Source organism: Colossoma macropomum, unplaced genomic scaffold, assembly GCF_904425465.1.
Source record: "Colossoma macropomum unplaced genomic scaffold, Colossoma_macropomum, whole genome shotgun sequence".
NCBI classification, from domain to species: Eukaryota; Metazoa; Chordata; class Actinopteri; order Characiformes; family Serrasalmidae; genus Colossoma; species Colossoma macropomum.
In genome coordinates, this window is record NW_023494807.1 from 28081003 (window position 1) to 28101804 (window position 20802).

Sequence of the window (20802 nt, forward strand, 5' to 3'; positions counted from 1 at the left end):
TCTTCTGTGTTATTCTTCTTCTTTTTTGTGCCACACTTCTGCTGTGTGACTCCAAACGCATCAGTTCAGTCATTTTGATAATTGAGGAAGCTGACGATACCATTCCTCGGAGTGGGTAGCGCTGTGTGGGTTTTAGTCACAAAACAGCCTTTAATGAAGGAAAAACGTGAGCTGAACTGTATACAATATGACATATGTTAAATAACTACACGTATACTAACATTTTAAACTCAAATATATGAAGAAACCACAGGGGAAAACAGTGAATTGTTTTCGAAACCCCCCCTCCGCCCAATTGTTGCCATGCTCTCAATATCGGTATGGGTGTGGTAATCGCAGTGTGTGAATTTGGTTAGAAATCTCGTCAGTTTTGGCGCCTGTAAAGTCTGTTTTTCAGGATTATAAGACCGGGAAAAAAATGACAGAGCTCACCTTTTTAAATTTAGCATGATAACTAGAAACTAAACGGAGTTGTTTTTGGGGGTCTCTGGATCTTCGGCGCTGCCACACACAGTAAGGTATCCCTCTGAGCCTTTAGCGGTTAGCTTAGCCGCAGCAAAGCTAGTTTGGGAGCGAGTTGTTGATAAAATTACACGTTTAACGTTCAGCTTTTCTCGCCTTCTGGTTCGTTTAATAACAGTTGTGTCTCCTTGAAAGGATTCCTCTGCCTGAATTTGGACAAATTGTCCATTTTTATATTAAGCAACATGTGGTTTAAACACGTAACTACTTACGCTAGCTGGCTATTAGCTAGCTTAACGTACCTTTCTGCCATCGCAGGCAAAACAAAACATCTGTTTGAAATCTTTTAGGCGGGTTTAAAAGCTGCTGGCGAGTTAACCGCACCAGTTAAACCACCTAAAAAGCTTTAAAAGGCTGCCTGTGTGTGTAAGTAATGTGTTTGCGAGTGTCCTTCGTCGTTTTCATCCTCCTCTCACGGTTTACTATTTACTATTAGCTGCTTCTGAGTCGCCACTGTTGGTCAAATGTAGGATTATCACACTGGGATTTGCAGACAGGTCAGATTAAGAGAGGCTGTGTTTACTTTACTGCTGGATTAAAGGCAATTTAGCTTCAATCCTTTCGCCTGGGCCGGTCCGTTTGGCTTCTTTATCCGGATTGGGGGAGATTTTCATGCTTTTTGGAGTCAAATATTGGTAGTTTGTTCACATGTTCCGTGTTATATTTTAGCGACGTGTATGTAAAGTCAGAATGTACAGTTTAAGGTTGTGAGTAAATGTGTTTAATCTCGCTGTGAACTTTATTTCCACCCCCCCCCCTCTCATAAAATGGTTTGCGAGGGTTGGGAGCAGCTCTCTTCCTGTTTTTGAGACATTGCAGCATTGTGGTTCCTTAGAAACTTGTGCTGAAGTGAACAGAACGGCTGCCACACTGTGCAGTTACTGATATTGGTTCCTAATGGCTGAAATGCAGGGACTTTGGTGGGGGAATCCCACGGTGAGTAAAATATTAGGTAGGTTACAGGTGACCAGAGCCCAGCAGTGAAAGTCGGCCTTGCTTTTAGTGCTTAGCTTAGGGCTGAGAGATGAATCATTTTTATATCGAAAGTGCAATTTTTAAATGCAGTTATACATTTTTTTTTGTCTATATTATCAACAATATTGACTGAAGTTTTAAGAGGGAAAATTTAACCTAATAACACAGCTTGTGCACCGCCTGTAGACGAGTTAGGCCAGTCAGAGACAATCAAATCTCCTTGTGTTGTGACATCACAACCACAGCTTACTGGCAGTCTAGCACATTACATTCAGGGTTCAAGCCTCAAGCCACAAAAGTCAATATTGCGGTGGTCTTGTCCAAAAAAACATGACTTAAATTATAGAAAATATTCACAGTTTAAATCGCAGTAGTGATATTGGTCAGAAAAATCACAATTAGATATCTTCCCCGAATTGTTCAGGCCTAGCTGGGCGATATATCGTCTGTCCTGTGCTGTTAACATACAGTGGCAGTGCTTTTCAGCTGGCCTATTTGGCCTAATTGACATTTTTTCCAGTTTTATGCGCTTTATTAAAGGTCTTCACAGTCTGAGAGTTGACGTATTGTGTGTCATTTGCTGGGTGATTCAGATTGTTTTGAAAGAACAGTACAAAATGCATGAATACTGAAAGGGGATTTCCACCAACTTTTCAGAATCTGTGTAGTTCAGTGGTTGAGATGTAAAAAAGGCCAGTGCTTTGATGTGAAATGGTTTATTGTAGACTCTTTACAGTAGATTTACTGTAGATTTCTTTACAGTGGTGTTCATATTGTGATATGGTGATTTTATACAAATATACACAAATATACAAATAGTGATTTTTATTTACTATCCAAAACCACCAGTGGACCTTCACATGTCCTCTGAGTTTTTATATGTAATGTTGATAATGGTAAAATAGTGGGAAATCTGAAACAGGAAACACATTTTCTTTTATGGAAATGTGGTTTCTGTCTGTTTTAAATACAGTGTAGTTCAGTGTAAGATTCCCTTTTGTTGTAAAAAAAAAAAACAGAAGACGTGTCTATATACACAGATATGTAAATAAAAACATAATGCAGTGCTTGAAATGATGAATTTTGAAACATGTTGTTGGCATCAAATTCAAAATGCATATTTTTAAAAAACAATAATTTCTCACTTGTCTTTGTACTACTTACAATGAAATATAGGGTTTAAATGATTTGCACATCACTGCATTTTGTTTTTCTTTACATTTGGGTCGTGTGTGTGTGCGTGTGTGTGTGTGTATGTGTGTGTATATATATTATATATATTATATTATATATTATATTATATATTATATATATTATATTACCACACACACACACACATTATAATGCACCACTATAGCAATAGTAGTTCACATTAAACTGCGGTGAAAACTATGAAACTTGCCGTTGGTACTGATGATATCAGTGATTGTGATTGATCTTGGTGTAATTTGTCATGGTAACAGTTGTAACTGTCATATTGCCAGTGTAGTGTAGTAGTTGTACTGTCATTGGGCAAAAATGTATCTGGGTTGTTGCTCCTGGAAAAGTCACTCTGGTGTGTGTTTTGGGAGTTTTGAAATGCTTCTGTGAGGCGGTGCCAAGCAGTGCTGCCCCACGCTTAAACAAAAGAGCACAGAGGCTGGGCTGGCTTGGCGCTGCTCTAGTTCTTCAGTGTGGGTGAACTGTCTGACACAGTTTTGGTTGGTGTTGTCTTTTAGCCTGGTCAAAATGGTTAGTTGTTGTTTTTTTCGTAAGGCATTTTCGCGAAATGAATATTAAAGAAAGACCTTAGTCTTTTTTGAACTTATCCCTACCTGTCTACCTCATCTGTTGCATCCTATAATACAAACCAGTGGGCAGCTGTTTCAGCACCTTCCCACTGACGTCTATGGTAAAAGGGTTAAGAGTCGACAAATGTTCTGTTTTAAGTACGAGGAAGTTGAAATTAATATCTCTGGATAAGTCCTTTTACCTTGGGATTGCATGATAATACCTGAATCATATTGTTGGTAGATAATTGCTTTAAAAATGTAACATTATTGGACAGATGTTTAGATTTGGGCAGTATTTCAAACAGATATTTGTTGATGTATTTCTTGTATTCTGTAAGAGCGTAATGCTTCTGCAACACTGGGTTTCTGCACTAAAATATCTGCATTTTATTCACTTTACTGTATTTGTAACCCTACAGAAATAAATGTAATATTTCTCTGTAATACTAATGCACATGCATTTACTCCCAGTTTCTACATTATATAAATGTTTATGTATTGGTCTTGGTAGATATGTACTTGAAAAATATTGGATATTTAATGTTGGCATCAGCTCACAATTCCCACATTGCTGCATCCCTACTTTAACATGTTTGAATGATGTTTTAAGTTTGCTGTTTGTGCTCTTGCAGGCCTCTGTGTTTCTTCAGAGTGAGAAGAGGAGTGAAGCCCTCAGCGGAGGACCATGAGTGAGCTGGAGCAGTTGCGGCAGGAGGCCGAGCAGCTCCGCAATCAGATCAGAGTGAGACCACTTTCATACGTCTCTTACCCCTTAGTTTGGACTGCCCCCTTCCCCTTCCAAAACCAACCCTCCCATGTGAATGTGAACATACACATTCAACACACGTAGCAGATTACACCTAGTAGAGGTTTCACAATGGAAATGAATATAGAACTGTGGTTTACCTTTTTAGGTGAGCGCACTGGTGTTGCACAAATTGTAGCATCACACAGGAATACGTTTCAAAACATACACCGATCAGGCATAACATTATGACCACCTCCTTGTTTTTACGCTCATTGTCCATTTTATCAGCTCCACTTACTATATAGGTGCACTTTGTAGTTCTACAGTTACAGACTGTAGTCCATCTGTTTCTCTGCATACTTTGTTAGCCCCCTTTTACCCTGTTCTTCAGTGGTCAGGACCCCCATGGACCCTCACAGAGCAGGTACTATTTGGGTGGTGGATCATTCTCAGCACTGCAGTAACATTGACGTGGTGGTGGTGTGTTAGTGTGTGTTGTGCTGGTCTGAGTGGATCAGGCATAGCAGTGCTGCTGGAGTTTTTAAACACCTCAGTGTCACTGCTGGACTGAGAATAGTCCACCAAGCAAAAATATCCAGCCAACAGTGTTGAGTGGGCAGCGTCCTGTGACCACTGATGAAGGACTAGAGGATGACCAACACAAAATATGCTGACACACATGAGCTGCTGTCTCTGACTTTACATCTACAAGGTGGACCGACAAGGTAGGAGTGTCTAATAGAGTGGACAGTGAGTGGACACAGTGTTTAAAATGTCCAGCGGCACTGCTGTGTCTGATCCACTCGTACCAGCACAACACACACTAACACACCACCACCACATTGGTGTTACTGCAGTGCTGAGAATGATCCACCACCCAAATAGAGCCTGCTCTGTGAGGGTCCATGAGGGTCCTGACCACTGAAGAACAGGGTAAAAGGGGGCTAACAAAGTATGCAGAGAAACAGATGGACTACAGTCTGTAACTGTAGAACTACAAAGTGCACCTATATAGTAAGTGGAGCTGATAAAATGGACACTGAGTGTAGAAACAAGGAGGTGGTCATAATGTTATGCCTGATCGGTGTATTCTATTATTCAAAAGAAGCAGAGTGGAAAGTAGTAGATTTTCATGTAGGATGAGTAACAGAGACGCAGATGAGCTAAAACAGCTAACCGGTAACACTGGATACCGATGGTGACTCATCATCTTCTTCAGGTGATTTTCCCTCTTAAGTAGACGATGTGCCAGCATGTTAGTATTTTAACTGTTTCTGTACCCAACAGTAGCCAAGAGCCAAGCTTATTTAGTAATAAAAGCTGGGCTATATGTAGTTATTGCTGCTGTAGGAACAAAACCTTTTTTCAGTTTTTGCCATAATTTGAAAATATCTGTTGTCTTTTACATTGTGTGTAAATTTCATGAAGAACTGTCAAACAGAAATAGTCCAGAGTTACTTGGAGAAAAGTCTGGTTCCATTGACTTACATTAAAAGTGAAGTATGTTTTTTCCTTCTCCTGTAAAGTTACCATTTTGGAGATACTCGCAAGTACAAGCAAAACATTCACATTTTATAGTTCTGTTAAAACATGTTGTTCATTGAATTGTTCGCCTGTATATTTTCTCTGTGTACCTGTGATTAAAACACAACAAATACCTGAATAGGGAGTTCAGTATTTGAATACTGGCTCCTCAGACAGTTAACCGAGTACTCGCATACCTGTGCACATACCTACTCATTGCTATAGACAATAATTTTGACAGTACTTGGTGAAAGAACAGCAAAGCTGTTGCCTTGAAACTCACCTAGAAGCTGATGCACAGGTGCTAAAGAAAACTGCCCATTGACTTTTATTAGAAGGCAATTTAAAGTTTTATAGCTTCAGTTAGAGTGTGTTTTGAGTTTTCTCTCATTTTAGTAAGTGCTGGGAAACATGTTGAAATTATTATCCTTAGTAATTTACCGTATGCTACAGATGTAGCCTGAAAAGTGCTGGAATATTCCTTTAAACTAAAAGATATGTCAAGTATAAAGAAAAGTAAGGGGTTTTCCTGTTGAACAGTCGTCACTTTTAGCTTACTTTTTCCAGCTTATTGAGAAATCCTGCTTTGTGAAATGCCTCATAACTTCTTGCCGCTCAACCAGAAGCTCTCAGTGGGGACTCCTTTGCCATGACAGTCTAGGTCCTGGCCTAGTTTGTCCATGTCTTGGTGTTGCTGAAAGTAACACAGCTCCACCAATTAGGTCAGAGTGGAAGACTGGACAGTCTTACTAATAATACCAGTCAGGTCAGAGCAATGTTGGGTGCTATATATATATATGTGTGTATATGTGTGTACGGATATGGAAAAAAAAGAAAAACCGGCAAGATGGCTGAGCAAGTGACCAAAGAAACCCAAACAATTTAAAGTATTTTCTACGTTAAACAATTGCGATAACCACTGTATTATCTTAGTTTAATGTCATTTCCTTGTAACTCAGTTCCAAGGGGTTAGGGTGACACTCGAAAACAAGGGGTAGGGGTAAAAACAAGAAATGGGACTGGGTCTAATTCTTAAAATACAGTAGCACATGTTCCATATGCAACTGGAAACAGAAATAGACAAAAGCAGATTATGCTTACATAGTATATACACAAACATCAAACGCTGCTTCTTGTGTTTTGTTTTTCATTGTTTGATTGTTCTGAAATCTTCCATTTATAGTTTCTTTCAGAACGAATAAAGTATCTGTCTACTTATCTATGTGTCTGGTAGGGATACAGTACAGCATATCGAAGTGCATTGGAGCATATAGCCCAGTATCATATCGTTGTATCGTGACTTGCATGTTAGCTTGTGGCTTGTGTGTTAGATGAAGATACAAAAAAGCACAACTTTTGTTGTAAGTATCGTACTTTTATAATGCTGACTGTGCTGAAATCTGATAATTAAAACACTAACATATTAATATAAGGCACATTTTCAGCCACCCCTTATTTTTACTGTATCGATAAATGTATAAAGACACCACCATATCGTATTGAATAATACAAATTGTGCATTGTTGCACCCCTACTGTCAAGCTACACTGAATAAAAACACTGAATTGCATTTACTTGATCCATTTACTGATTCCAGAACAGACCTTCTATCTCCAAAATGGTTACTGTTGGTCCATTCATCAGGATATTTTACCAAGCTGCAAAGGAGACCCAGCATTTTCAAATTCTGTAGAATATTCAAAATGACAAAAATGGAGCAAGGTTTTGTTTCCACAGCAGCGATTATATTACAACAACGCAATTATTGCCCAAAAGAAGTAATCTGAGAGACAAAATTGTGTTTATTTTTGTGTGAAAATATACACATTTGAGTTGGGATGTGCGTTTTGACTAATTTTGATATTTTGACCTCTGGTGGGGGTGGGGGAGTGAGGGGGTGTCAACGGACAAGGAAAAAACTAATTTCGGCTGACAACGTAGAGTTGTAGGCTTGTATTCTTAGGTAACAGCATTGGTGTAGCAGCATACAGAGGAACACATTTCAAAACATGCCTTATTTGAAAAAATAAACGAGTGAAACGTTTTCGTGTTGGATGAGTAACGGAAGCTGCCTCTTCAGATGAGTTAATGAGCTTACAGAGCTAACCAGTGCAACACTGGAAGATGAACAGTGAGCCGACATGTTAGTTTGCCAGAAATATAGAGTGATTCAAAAAGATTCATCCGATTTCAAAATGATTTATTTCACTGGTAAATCATTACAGATCAATGCAGTAAACTGTAAATGGTTTAAATGAGCATAAAGTTTATTATGTAATTTTACAAGTGCTCAGTATGAACCTCCTCCAGCTGTACGGACAACATCAACACCATAGTCAAATTCATCCCATACTCGATTGAGCATGTCGGGTGTTGCTGCACTCACGGCTCTTTCAGTGTGATTTCGGAGATCATCCAGTGTTGTGGAACCAACGACGCGCGCTCTGAGTTGTTGGAGGTTCACTGCCCACGAAAATCACGTTGCACAGTTATGACGGATTCACTCTTATTGAAGTGGAGAACGCAGAACGCTTTCTGCTCAGGGGTCTCATCTCCTCTCAGACTGAAGGGAGCCATCATCCACGGACAACTCTTTTTGAATCACCCTGTATTTTTACTGTTTCTGGACCTGGCTAACATCAGCTAGAATAGCTAACCAAAAAGCTGTGCCACACCTACTTAGCTCCTTTTGCTTTGTCAACCACATCCTTAACCACAGGATCACATTGAGGCACTTATTTCATAGTAGGAAAGTATGCTTGCTCGCAAATATGAGTGTATTTGAAACATTTTATAGTTCTTTTAAAACATAACATCAGCATTTCACTGAGTTGAATTTGTCTCTGTATATATTTTGTTGTTTGTAAATGGAACAAATACCAAAGTAGTGATTGCAGTATTTAAATATTGTCATCTTAATGGCTAACTGAGTACATGTGCATATCCCTAATTTGAATCAAGTGAATTCCTAAAGTGCATTGTTTTTTTCAGTATGTTTATAGCTAATAATAATAATAATAATAATAGTAGTATTTATAATGACAATAAAATTGCATCAGTTTACATCTCTCTATATCTGTCTGTCTGATCTGTATATCTGGCTTGCTGTTTATTTCAGGATGCCAGAAAAGCCTGCAGCGACTCCAGTTTGTCCCAGGTAAGCAAAGCGGCTCTTCTGTAGGTTCTTCTCCATGCTGACCCTGCCCCATCTTGTCGTGCGTTCAGATGATGGAGATTCCCACTCGTCTGCACCGCGAGCCCAGCACAGACATGCAACACTGCAGCTAACCCACATGCCCAACATGCTCTTAAGTGCACTGAAATATTAAACACCCTCCTGCATGCCGTGGTCTCCATCAAAGTTTAAACATCATCTCATGCCCCGCTGCTTTGGTGAATTTTATAATTTGATAATGATTTTTTTCCCCCTCCACCTCTTTTGACCACATTTGTGGGTTGACGTTTTGAATAGGTGTGTCTGATTTTGTAATTAGTCACACTTTTGCTGCATATCCAAACCATGGAAACAGTAATAATAATAAGTAGAGGCACATGAAGATTTTCACAATGTATGTTGTTGGGAGCAGATTTTACACATTAAAGATATCATCATTGCTATATTGTGATTAATACCACCTTTATTAGAAAGTGTGTTTTCCTTATACATCAGCTGTAATTCTATTCAAATGCTGGTTATTTTCAAAATTGGCAAATGAGTATACAGCATTTTGGAATAAAATTCTTCATATCATACCTATACCATTAATTAAATGTGTTAAAATATGGTTGTGGTAATTTATAATAATGGATTAGGTACGTCTCCGAGCTTAAGTTTTCCATCATGACTCTAATTAATAGTAGTGCTGTACTGCTGGTGGTAGCATTCTCTTAATTCCAAGGCTTATTGAAAAGAATATGAACCTTATCATAATATTACATCTCCAGACTCTGCATCGACCCAAGCAGTACACTTTCAGTACTTGCAGAAATTTCAACATCACAGCTCCACCCATGTTATTCAGCTGTTTCCTTGCATACCACGCATGACGGGTGGTTATTTATGATGACTCCTTTTATTTATTTGACTTTTTCTTTCCTGCCCTTTGCTTCTCGTCTGGGTAGATCACAGCTGGGCTGGATTCGGTGGGGAGGATCCAGATGCGGACGAGGCGAACCCTCCGAGGCCATTTAGCCAAAATCTACGCCATGCACTGGGCTACAGATTCCAGGTCAGTGGAGAAGGAGAGAGATGGAGGGATGAACAGAAGGTTTGGAGGAGAGTGGGTGGGAGGATGGGTGGGTTCCCTCAGAGAAACCCTGCAGGTCTGTCAGTGTACACTCAATGAATAATACAGCAGCCCGCTCACAACTCAATGGTGTCCTGAGATTATGCCGGCTGCCTCCTGCTCCCTGTCTCTCTCAAACCTCTCTTTCTCTCTCGCTCCCTCTCCACCATCACCCTTTCTCTCCGTTTCCCTTCCTGCATCCCTTCCTCATGCTTGAAGGGTGGGGGACAACCAATTGTTTGATTGAATGAGTCTCTGTTCATAGTTGACTTGTGTCTGTGGGGGGAACTGTTTTTAAATGTCAGCTAAACATACGTTCTGCTCAGTGGATGCAGTCATTAAATCAGCGTCTGTCTGCCTTACTTGTTCAGCGTTTACTTCCAAATTTACAGTGCTTTGTTTTTCATACTTGTAGGCTACTGGTTAGTGCCTCACAAGACGGCAAACTCATCATCTGGGACAGCTACACAACAAACAAGGTGAGCTTAGAGAAAGATTGTTCACTGCACACAACAAAGAGATCCTGGTGAATACCAGCGTCCATCATAGTGCCCATCCATCTAATCTTATCAGGCAGATGGTTGAGATTAAGATCCACATGTCTGTGGATCCATAGCTTGTGCGTTAACCATGCAGCTGTGGATGTGGTAGGGATGCGCAAAGATACTGGTATCAGCAAATATTTCAAAAACACCCTTTACAATCAATTTAAGTTACTGTGAAGAGATTTTATTCAAAGCAGTTTTGGTGAATGTCTGTTGATCCATTCATCTTGAAAATTTCACACAATTTAAAGGGCGCCGGCCGTACTCGAATGATGTAAAAATCTAATAAATGGAAATGCATGTTTTTCTTTGGATGGTGAAATACTGGACAAATGTTTAGATTTGAGCAGTATTTCAAAGCGATATTTGCTGATGTTGTTATTGTACTCCGGAAGAGCGCAACATTTAGGCGACACTGGGTTACTGTGCTAAAATGTGTACATATGTATGGAACGATATCAGAATCCTGTCGGTATCATCAGATATTTGCTTAAGAACAAGATATCTGTGTCGGACAGGTGTTTAGATTTGACTGAGGTTTCAAACTAATATTTGATGTATTTATTGTACTCTGGAAAAGCAGAATGTTTGGGTGTTGCTAGTTTAGTGTGATAGAATACCTGCATTTTATTATTCATCTACCAAAATGTTATTTCTTTGTAATATTAATCCAGGAACCAATTTCTGCAGTGTTTCAATTTTTGTGTATAAAAATATTAGATATCTGCATCAGCCCACAATTCCCATATCGGTGCATCTGTAGTATGTAAGTAAAGAAGGTAGCTGTTTAGCCTGTTTTTGCTATTTAAATATTCACATTTCTCAAGAAATTGTTTTCAGATACCACAGTGAGGAAATTTGTGTTGTTTTTAATATAACAATGAAATCGCTGAAGGCTTAGTTTGTTGCACACAACTAGCGTAAGAGCTCATCCGACTGATAATTTTTTTTAGCGAATTATTATACACTGTTTTTGAACATGATTTAATGTACCTTTAAAATGCCTGCACAAGAGTGACACTACAGTTGCACAACTAAACTTTGTTAGGAATATTTCCATGTTTAGCTGTATACAGCATGCATCTTACAGTAAGCAAAATGTAGTATAAGCTCCATGTGTCCCCGAATCACTGTGGTTCTGTGTTGAAAAGCCACAGATCTATTGGGCATCGGTTGATATACATGGAAAATGCTGATCGAATATCAGAAGAAAGGAAGAACATATCCGATCCGATTGTCACACAAATCTAGTCTGAAATAACAAATTCTCAAAGTGCTGCAAAATGTGACGTGAAGTAAAATCTGTCTTGTTATACAATCAGTAACCACATTATAATGTCATGTGTTAACCTAAGGGTGGAGTAGAGTGCTGGAGTACTTTGAGCTAGGGATGTGCATTCTGACTAATGTTGATATTCGCTGTTGTTGGAAGAAAACCTCCCATCTCCAAATATAACTTTACAGGAGAAGGAAAAAACCTACTTTACTCTTAATGTAAGTCAATGGAACCAGACTTTTTTGCAAGTCATTTTGGGTCATTTCTTTTGGTCCATTCATCATGAAATTTACACACAATGTAAAGGACAAGTATTTTCAAATTATGTCAAAAACTGAAAAACGTCAAAAATGGAGATACAAGGTTTTCTTCCGAGAGCAGCGTATTGAAGCATCGAAACAACAGCACAAAAAAGTAGTTAATTATCGAAGGGCTGGTGATGGAGGCTTAATCTTTTAGGTGATGGCTCTGATGTCAAGAGGTTTGAAAAATCAGTTGAATAAAAATGTAGTAACAAGCAGAAGAATACATGTACATAATACATTTTATTATTCAAAAACAGCATCTTTAAAGAAAATAATTGGTTTTGAACTGGTATCAGTACTGACTGATACTCAAGGTATCGATATTGGAAAAGAAATGGTATTGTGTCATCTCTAGTTCTGTTCTAGTTCGGTCATTTTTGAAAATTGCTTTATTAGAAGATGATAAAACATTTTTTCCCCCATTAATGTTAGTAGTAGTTAGTTATTAGTAAATTTCTGATAAAGTAAAAAAAAGATGAGTTTGGGTTTCTGTGTATTTGAATAGCCACACCCATCTGTAGTATGTATGGCAGACTTTTTTATTTATTTATTTTTAAATCATATTTTCAGATCCATGCCATTCCTTTGCGCTCGTCCTGGGTGATGACCTGTGCCTATGCTCCTTCTGGAAACTACGTGGCTTGTGGAGGCCTGGACAACATCTGCTCCATCTACAGCCTTAAAACCCGCGAGGGCAACGTCAGGGTCACCAGAGAACTGCCCGGACACACAGGTAAAGACAAATAGCACTGGCCAAGACTCTGGCCTTCGCTGGCTTATGCACAACTCACTTTTTTGTTGTTAGAAAAGATAACGCTGCCCTGCAGTGGGTCTAATACATCATCTTGACGTCTTTTTCCTTCCACTAAGGTTATTTGTCATGCTGTCGTTTCTTGGATGATAGCCAGATAGTCACCAGCTCTGGAGACACCACCTGGTGAGTGAAGAATGCGGCATGGTATAACTGACTGACCACCCTACTGTAAACCTTCAGACCCATTTAAATGATCTCATACTGTGGGATGTTTGCAAGGCTGGCCTGAGTAATTCAAATACTCGAGTATTCGTTTATTATGTTGGATATTCAGTTCTTAATTTAGTCTTTGTGTTTTGTTTTTTTTTTAAGTCGCAAGAAATTGTAGCCTAAAATAAATTTCATTAACAAACACTTTTTAGATAACAGCTAATAGAACAGATAGAACAGAAAATGTTAAAGTGCCAGATTAAAGCTGGTTTAGTTGAACGCATCATAATTCATGACAGGCATCCACTCATGTAACTGAACCACTGAAACTAAAGAGCAAAGATGCCTCACAATAAAATCACGTGAGTGCGAGCACTTTAAATTTAAGATCAGAAGATAAGAAAAATCCTCAGTGAAAAAGGCTGGTAAACCTTGGAGACAACAAGTTTGCTAATTCGTCTGAGTACCCCCACGCGTCCATTCCAGACTGCCTCTGATCATGAAACTGCTTCAGGCTGTGGATGGTCTCCAGTTCTTTTCTAATTAAGAGTTTTCCAGTAGGTTTAGAACTTGATGGCACAAACTATCTGTTTATAGCAAATCACAATCAAGTTTTTATGGCTGTAAGGAGAAGAGTCTCCTACGCAGTGTTAGTACAGCTCAGGGGCTGCTCTGAGACCGCCACACCAAAATCTTCACATTTTACTAAACTGTTATTTTAAACGTAGTTCTGGACGCTGTAGAAATGGGAGTTTGTGATTAGACTGGAATAACAACTCAACAGGAAGAGTTTGTGTGCGCATTGATTAAAATGGAAGCATATTTGCTCCATCAGGCTGATGATTTAAACACACTTAATGTTATCATTTTAAAGGTAATTTTGAAAAAATATCAAATATTAACAAGTATTTAAAGCCTGTAAAATGCCAACCAGTCAGCGTTCAGTGGTGGTAATGCCAACGTCCTGACTGCCCAAAACAGTTTTACTGCAAAAACAAAAGTACATAATTTTTTTTTTGTGTGTTTTCTGAAATTTACTGAAGTTGCTGCATAAATGACTAAAAACTGTTGCGTTTTTAGCCAAAAAAATTTGAATGCTCCCGTTCGTTGAGGGCTTGCTTGCATTCTGCAGTCCTGTATATATTTTAATGGGAGAAATAGGTAATTTCTTCTTTTGTGGTTTGATAAAACCATAGAAGCCATTTCACCCCCTATGCTTCCTGTAGTGTATTGCAGTCTGTACATCATATGAACTTTTCAGAGCTCCTATTTTCTTCTTTTTTCTTTAATTAAGCAGTGAATTACCAACATAATTCACTGCCATATTCCATAATCATTGTTGTCAATTTTGTTGACTAAACATTGCAGTCTTGCTTGTTTCCAAAGTGGAGTTCATGAATTCAGGAAAGTGATCAGCGTTTGTATCATGAGCTGTAATGACTGTAGAGCTTTACCTGAAAATTTAGAAAGCCATACTAGCAAATACTACAGCAGCTGATCATTAGGGCTGTAGCTGAGTCTCTCTCTCTCTTTTAACTGTTCCTCAGCGCCCTGTGGGACATAGAGACGGGCCAGCAGGCCACCACCTTCACGGGCCACAGCGGGGACGTGATGAGCCTGTCTCTCAGCCCAGACTCCAGAACCTTTGTGTCCGGGGCCTGTGACGCCACCTCCAAACTGTGGGACATCCGAGACGGCATGTGCAGACAGTCCTTCACTGGCCACGTCTCTGACATCAACGCTGTCTGTGTGAGTGTATGATGCAGAGGTGCTGTCGATGGCATGATACTGCAGCTGTGTAAAAACTCAGACATTTGCCTAAAAGTGTAAAAATGGTGAAATGTAGATTAAACTGGGAAAGATCATACGTTTCAGGATTTTGTAGGCCTGTCACGGTTTTACCTGATCAGTGATTAGAATTGAGTGCAGTTATTTAAGCTGCCCAAAATTATTTTCCATGCTTGTTTGTTTTAACAATTATATGTGTACATCATAACAAACAATGTGAGTTGGGTGCATTATCATCTGTTAGGCTCAGGCATTTATTGTGACATTTTACTGGTCTTAAAAGAACAAAACTTAACTTCTGACTTGGTGCTACATAAAACTTTATAGATGTCATGTTTGTTTATTTGATGTTAATTTGGCCTTTAGAGGGCAGTGGTGAGTCATGTTTGTTTATTTGATGTTTAAAGCTGCTGTTGAGTAATAGTAGTTTAGTTGATATTTGTTAATAACACCTTAAAAGGCTGCCGGTGAATAACATTTGTTAATTACACTTTTAGAAGACAGTGAGGAGGAATGTTTGTTTATTTGATGTTCGTTAACAATTCCTTTAGAGGGCAGTAGTGTGTGATATCCATTGAGGTTAATAACTCATTGGCATATTAACCCCTTTAGGGGGCAGCAATGAGTAATGTTTGTTTATTTGAGCTCGAGCATTGTCTGTCATTACACTACGTGTCCCCTTGCGCTTTTTATCACTGCATCCCGTCGTGCTTAATCTCTCTGCTCGCCGTGGCCGTTTCTATGTTGTTATGGAAATGAAGGGGCTGTATTGAACATAGGTGGGGCAGTAAACCATCTGATATAGCACAGTTACCTTAGCAAGTGACCTATATGAGCTCTGTATATATATGTTTTTTTTTTATTTTGTCTTCCCCCTCGAACCGTGTAAAGTCTATCCAGTGTTGTCTTCCCTCCAGATCCTCCACATCGACAGTTAGGAATCAAGATAGCTAATGGACAGGAAACACAGTCACGTTGTTAATTGCAGTTATTTACATGCCAATTATTTGCTAGCTAGCATTTCAACAGGCCTAGAGGGCTGTACCAGTGGGGTAAGGGCCGCTACTGGCCTGACACTGTCCTTAAACATCTTACACTTTTAAAGATCTTTTCAACTTTCCCTTACAATACTTATTCACTGTTAGTCTCCATATTTAGCCGAGTGGGAGGTAGCTGTGTTTCGCTTTATTCGGAAATGTAACCGCTAAAGGAGTTTCCATTACACCGTGACTGTGAGGGCTGATGATGTCGTCACTCGCTTGTAACAGATCTTCATTTAGTGTGTTCTCCATCTGGCTCCCCCTCCAGTTCTTCCCCAACGGGAACGCCTTCGCGACCGGATCAGATGATGCCACATGTCGCTTGTTTGACCTGCGTGCCGACCAGGAGCTGATGATGTACTCCCACGACAACATCATCTGTGGAATCACCTCCGTGGCCTTCTCCAAGAGCGGACGCCTGCTGCTGGCCGGCTACGACGACTTCAACTGCAATGTGTGGGACACGCTGAAGGGAGAGCGAGCAGGTCTGTGATGGTATCACACACACTAGGGATGTCCAAGTGAAGGTTTTTTTTAAACTCCCACTTTCACTCTTTTGTTTTTCACTTTCATAACTACAGAACTTGCACAGTAGTTTTGTAATAGATACTCAATAATAAGCTTTAAAGGGGAATTCTAGCCTAAAACTAAAGTTTAATGTCGTTTGTCGTGTTATGCTGTATTCTGTAGGTCAGTGTTGTATCTCTCAGCCTCAACAGTTTAACAGAATTAATCTATTTCATGTTTTCATTTATGTTCTCTCACTACAATGGTCTACTACAACAATTTGTGGTGTCAGCCAGTCCTGACTGCTAGCGTAGTCACTGATCTAGAAGCTAATGAATGCAGCCAAGCCAGCATCAACTCTGTCGGTGAACAAAATCCTGGAGAAAATCTTTATTCAGCGCAAAATGGCCAGAGCCAAGTTTGCTACTCTTTTAGTCAGAGAAAAGGAGCCAGACTGAGGTAACATAGCTGGATATCGAGCTGCTTTGCTACCTTTAACTTTTAGCTTGTTTTCGTTTTCATCTGAAGAGTCATTTTGGTTATTCTCTCCACTGTAATGATGATTTGAAGACTACCGCAATTATACAGAGGTCAGCCAGCAACCAGAAGGTTGTGGGTTCAAATGTCAGGACTGCCTGGTTACCTGGTTTTGCTCTTGGGCAAGGCACTGCACCAGATACCACTGCTCATGCGGTGCTGCTCATAGACTGGGCATATTTAGGCCACAGAATTACAAATTTTCCTTGTAGGCTCAATAATGTACATAATGTAGACATTGTCTAATTCAGAGTATTTATGTAAGAAATACTATGTTTTCCTTCCAGGCGTTTTGGCTGGGCACGATAACCGGGTCAGCTGTTTAGGCGTGACCAACGACGGCATGGCCGTGGCCACGGGCTCGTGGGACAGCTTCCTCAGGATATGGAACTGACATGATTGGATGGGACTCTGGAGAGTGATGGCCCACTCTGTCCAATCATAGTCATTGTAGCGTCCTGCTGCCACAGAGGAACCCTCCTCCTCCTCCTCCTTCCCTCCCTTTTCCAGGTGACCTGGTTTTCTTCATCTTCTCTTACTAGAGCCTGCCCCCTCCACCCACAACCCCCCCTGTCCCCAGCTTCAAGTCAACTGCAGAGGATGACGCCCAACTATGAGGACCCTCTCGTTCTCTCTATTTCTATCTATCTGTCTGTCCATCTGTCTGTCTATACGGCCTCATAACCTAAAGAACATGGGGGGATAGACTGTGTTGTGTATATATGATATTTGCTATTCTATGTGCTTGTATGTGAAATGTATGCACTTCTGACAGTGTTTGGATGTTGACGTGTGGATTCTCGTGGTGGGTGTGTCGGTTGTCCTTATTGTGTTTCCTTTCCTCGATTTATGGTTTTTCCTCTTTTTTTTGTAATCACAGTGTAGTTTTGCTGCACACACCAGGGCACTGCCAATGGTTTGGGCTTCTCCATGAATAAACCGACACGCTGTCCATTGTAGGTGCTGAAATCAACCTGCACTGGTCGTGTGGGTCAGTGTTAGATTCACCACAGCGATGTTTTAACACACCGGGGATATTTTGCAAGGGAGGATAACTTAAAGGAATATGCCAGTGTTTTTCAACCCAGTGTCCATCTGCTGTATCCAAACTTACACGTCTCTACTTGACAAAAGAACAGAAAATCCACTGAGTTGAATCACACTTACATTAGAAGTCAGTGGGCAGGTTCAGAAACATCTTCCCATTGGCTTCTTTCATAAGTCAGATGGTTTTCTGTCCTTTTTTAGGAGAAACTGCCTGTGGTAGTTGATCATGTATTACAGCTACAGCAGGTTGAAAAACGCTGGCCCAAAGACAGTCTGTCCAGTAGACAACTACAGACATTCTGTTTGGACAGTCATCAGTTTTGGTCTGATTTATTTACATGTTGGCGCTGAAGAACGGGCACTGAACTGGTGATGGTACACAGCCGATGGTGGCATACAGCAGCGTAAACGTTGCCATTACCAGCATTCGTTGCCTGCGTTTCCAGTAAAATCAACATCTGGTTTATTCCACTGTCGGCCGATGGCAGTAATTGGGGGAAAATTCTCTTTTTCGAACATGCCAGAATATTCCACCATGGCTCCATTGAAAACAACAGAATATCCAGTTGTCAGCCGTCTACCGCCAACATGTAAAGGCTGCAGAAGTCTAGCTTGCTGAGAAATCCAGCTTTGTGAAATACCCCCAGGTCAGCTGAAGGAGCACTTGAGGGTTGTGTACAGAGCATCAGTGACGCTGTTCCGCTAAAGCAGGCTGGCTGTCTGTTCCAGTGATCCAGGCTTGAGTTCATTTAGGGCATTAATAGTCAGCCATGGTGCCTCCTGCTCTGTCAAAAGCAGCCTCAGCAGCTGCCGTTGTGCCAGTTCGTATTTGCTGTCCTCCAGGCCATCGTGCAGTATTGTTTTGACCAAATTGGCTGGACATCATCCTGTTGGGTGTGCAAGAGGATGTCGTAGAAGCTTCGACTTTGGGCTCTGCCTTTTGTCAGCTTAGTTGAAGGAACAGCGGGATGCCATATGTAGTACTCTGTATTGGTCCTGTTTGATCTATTTTTACTACGGTATATGGTATAGGAGACGCATTTGGCAGACTGACCTCACACATGCTTATCAGGATGTGCTACATAACAAGAGGCCTTGGTCACTGTCACCTTGACTTTGGCTGTGTGTACTGTACCTTATCCACCCCCACCTTAAAGGTATATTCCAGTATTTTTCACACCTGCAAAAATACAGGTTAACGTTTACTGACAGAACTCAGCAGCTGCCCGTTAACCTCTATTACACGTGGTTTGAGTTTGTTTTTCTGTTCCTTTACTAAGTACAGGGAAATGTTAGTTATTGTCCGTAGTAACTGACCATACGCTACAGATGTGGGACATGGAGATTAGGTTGAAAAATGCTGAAATATTCTTTTAAACATCTGCTCTGGTGAGCATTTCCTTAAAAGCAAGCTTTTCCCTGCTTTTCTTCAGAACCTGGCTGGGCATTTGCATCAAATGAGGAATCTCTGAAAGGAATACCTCAGCATTTTTCAACCTAATACCCATCTTCTACATCTGTATCACAGGGTCACAGTTAGTGTGAACAGTCGATTCATCACGTTTCCCTGTACTTAGAAAAGAACAGAAAACACGGTGTCAAAACCTGCTTATAATAGAAGCCAGTGGCCAGTTTCTGAAGCAGCTGCCCATTGGCTTCTATTATAAGCGTCTTTCAAGATTCTCTTCTTGCTATTAAGTACAGTGAGATTACTGCCTGTCCATAGTAATTGACTGTACGCTGTATAAACGGCAGATAGTGATTAGGTTGAAAAAATACTGGCGTATTCCTTTAACACGGCACATAATGGTAGAGGTTTCTGAAGGCGTAGCCACCCATAAACGTACTGCTCCAACTGAAGGGTGAAACAGCCGAGTCTTAAACTATCATGGTTTTTTATGTGACCACAAGCTTCACTGTGTGTAATTTTCCACAAATGTGAGATGTGAGCGTTATAAAGCGGCACTGGGACGACTTCCTGTGTCAAACTCGAGAAGAGAGCAAGCCTTAACTGTCATAGTTCACTTGAAAGTCAGTAATCACCTTCATTTTGTGCCAGTCGGTATGAATGAACTAGAGTAATGAAGGCTGTTGTTATGAGTCTATTAAAACTGTCTTAATGTTTGTGTTCTTTTTCTATGAATGAAATGCTTTACTTCACAATTGAGCTTTAGGCTTTTAGCTAAAGCTTCTGATCAACAGTTCCCAGATCCAAGAGTTCAAAAGTGATTCTTTCTTGTGTTTCATATATTTTACTGAGTTCGAGTACAGTATTGTGAGTGGAGTTCTCTTAAATATTAAATCTTGTTTTTGTTTTCCCCATTTTACTGTACTTTGGCTAGACTCTGTCCTTTTGCCATGTCGTTGCTGTCCAAAAAAACAAGTGTCTCCAAAATGGTAACTTTACAAGAGAAGTCAAGCATTCTTTACTTTTAATATATGGAATTTAATTTTATGGTATTTTGTCAGTTATTTTGGAGCATTTCTGTTGGTCCAGTCATCATAAAGTCAGAAAAATCAGTTTTAAACACTTTTCCTCCATTTGCATGATACCATTTAAGGCATAAAAGCTGCCCGAAATTATCTAGTGATGCTTCTGAATTGCCAAAAGACATTTGAATAGTTTTAGGAAATTACTCCGTTTGACCTGCTGTGTTAAATAATACATCATTTTTCCAGTATAACAACAAAACTGTATATATTTGATGTGAATGTATTCTGTTGCAGGCTAACTGAATTCAACTGAATTTCCCTGTCATTTAAAATCAGTGATGAGTAAGGAGCAAGTTAATGACTATCCTATGGATACTTTGGCTAGCTACCTGGAACTTATCCTATGGATAACAGTGTTCTAGCAGGGCTTCTTCAGCCAGAATGTCAGAAAAATCAGCTTACTCCTTCGAAAAATTGGACAGTGGCCACTTTAACCGTAGCATAAACTGTATAAACCAGTGTAAACAGGGAAG

General features: G+C 40.0%; 1 protein-coding gene across 3 annotated transcripts; it reads left to right on the forward strand.

Moving 5' to 3' along the window:
• The first annotated feature begins 307 nt into the window (after positions 1–307).
• gnb4a (guanine nucleotide binding protein (G protein), beta polypeptide 4a) lies at positions 308–20003 on the forward strand. 3 transcript variants are annotated; one of them, XM_036555785.1, is made up of 10 exons: positions 308–518; positions 3902–4011; positions 8660–8698; positions 9664–9770; positions 10243–10306; positions 12524–12686; positions 12824–12890; positions 14465–14666; positions 16014–16230; positions 17077–20003. In XM_036555785.1, exons 2-10 carry the CDS (start codon positions 3955–3957, stop codon positions 17181–17183), a joined length of 1023 nt encoding a protein of 340 aa, XP_036411678.1. In that variant the 5' UTR covers positions 308–518; positions 3902–3954; the 3' UTR covers positions 17184–20003. The 3 variants fall into 3 exon arrangements, with proteins under 3 accessions (XP_036411678.1, XP_036411677.1, XP_036411679.1); XM_036555784.1 differs by having other exon boundaries at positions 308–513; XM_036555786.1 differs by lacking the exon at positions 308–518 and adding an exon at positions 1343–1458.
• Positions 20004–20802: the final 799 nt, after the last annotated feature.

Excerpts from the sequence above, each read along its gene's own strand:
- gnb4a (XM_036555785.1), top strand. The coding sequence starts at position 3,955 with ATGAGTGAGCTGGAGCAGTTGCGGCAGGAGGCCGAGCAGCTCCGCAAT. Across the intron at positions 9,771-10,242 it reads CACTGGGCTACAGATTCCAG|GCTACTGGTTAGTGCCTCAC; the intron begins GTCAGTGGAGAA and ends TCATACTTGTAG. Across the intron at positions 16,231-17,076 it reads GCTGAAGGGAGAGCGAGCAG|GCGTTTTGGCTGGGCACGAT; the intron begins GTCTGTGATGGT and ends TTTTCCTTCCAG.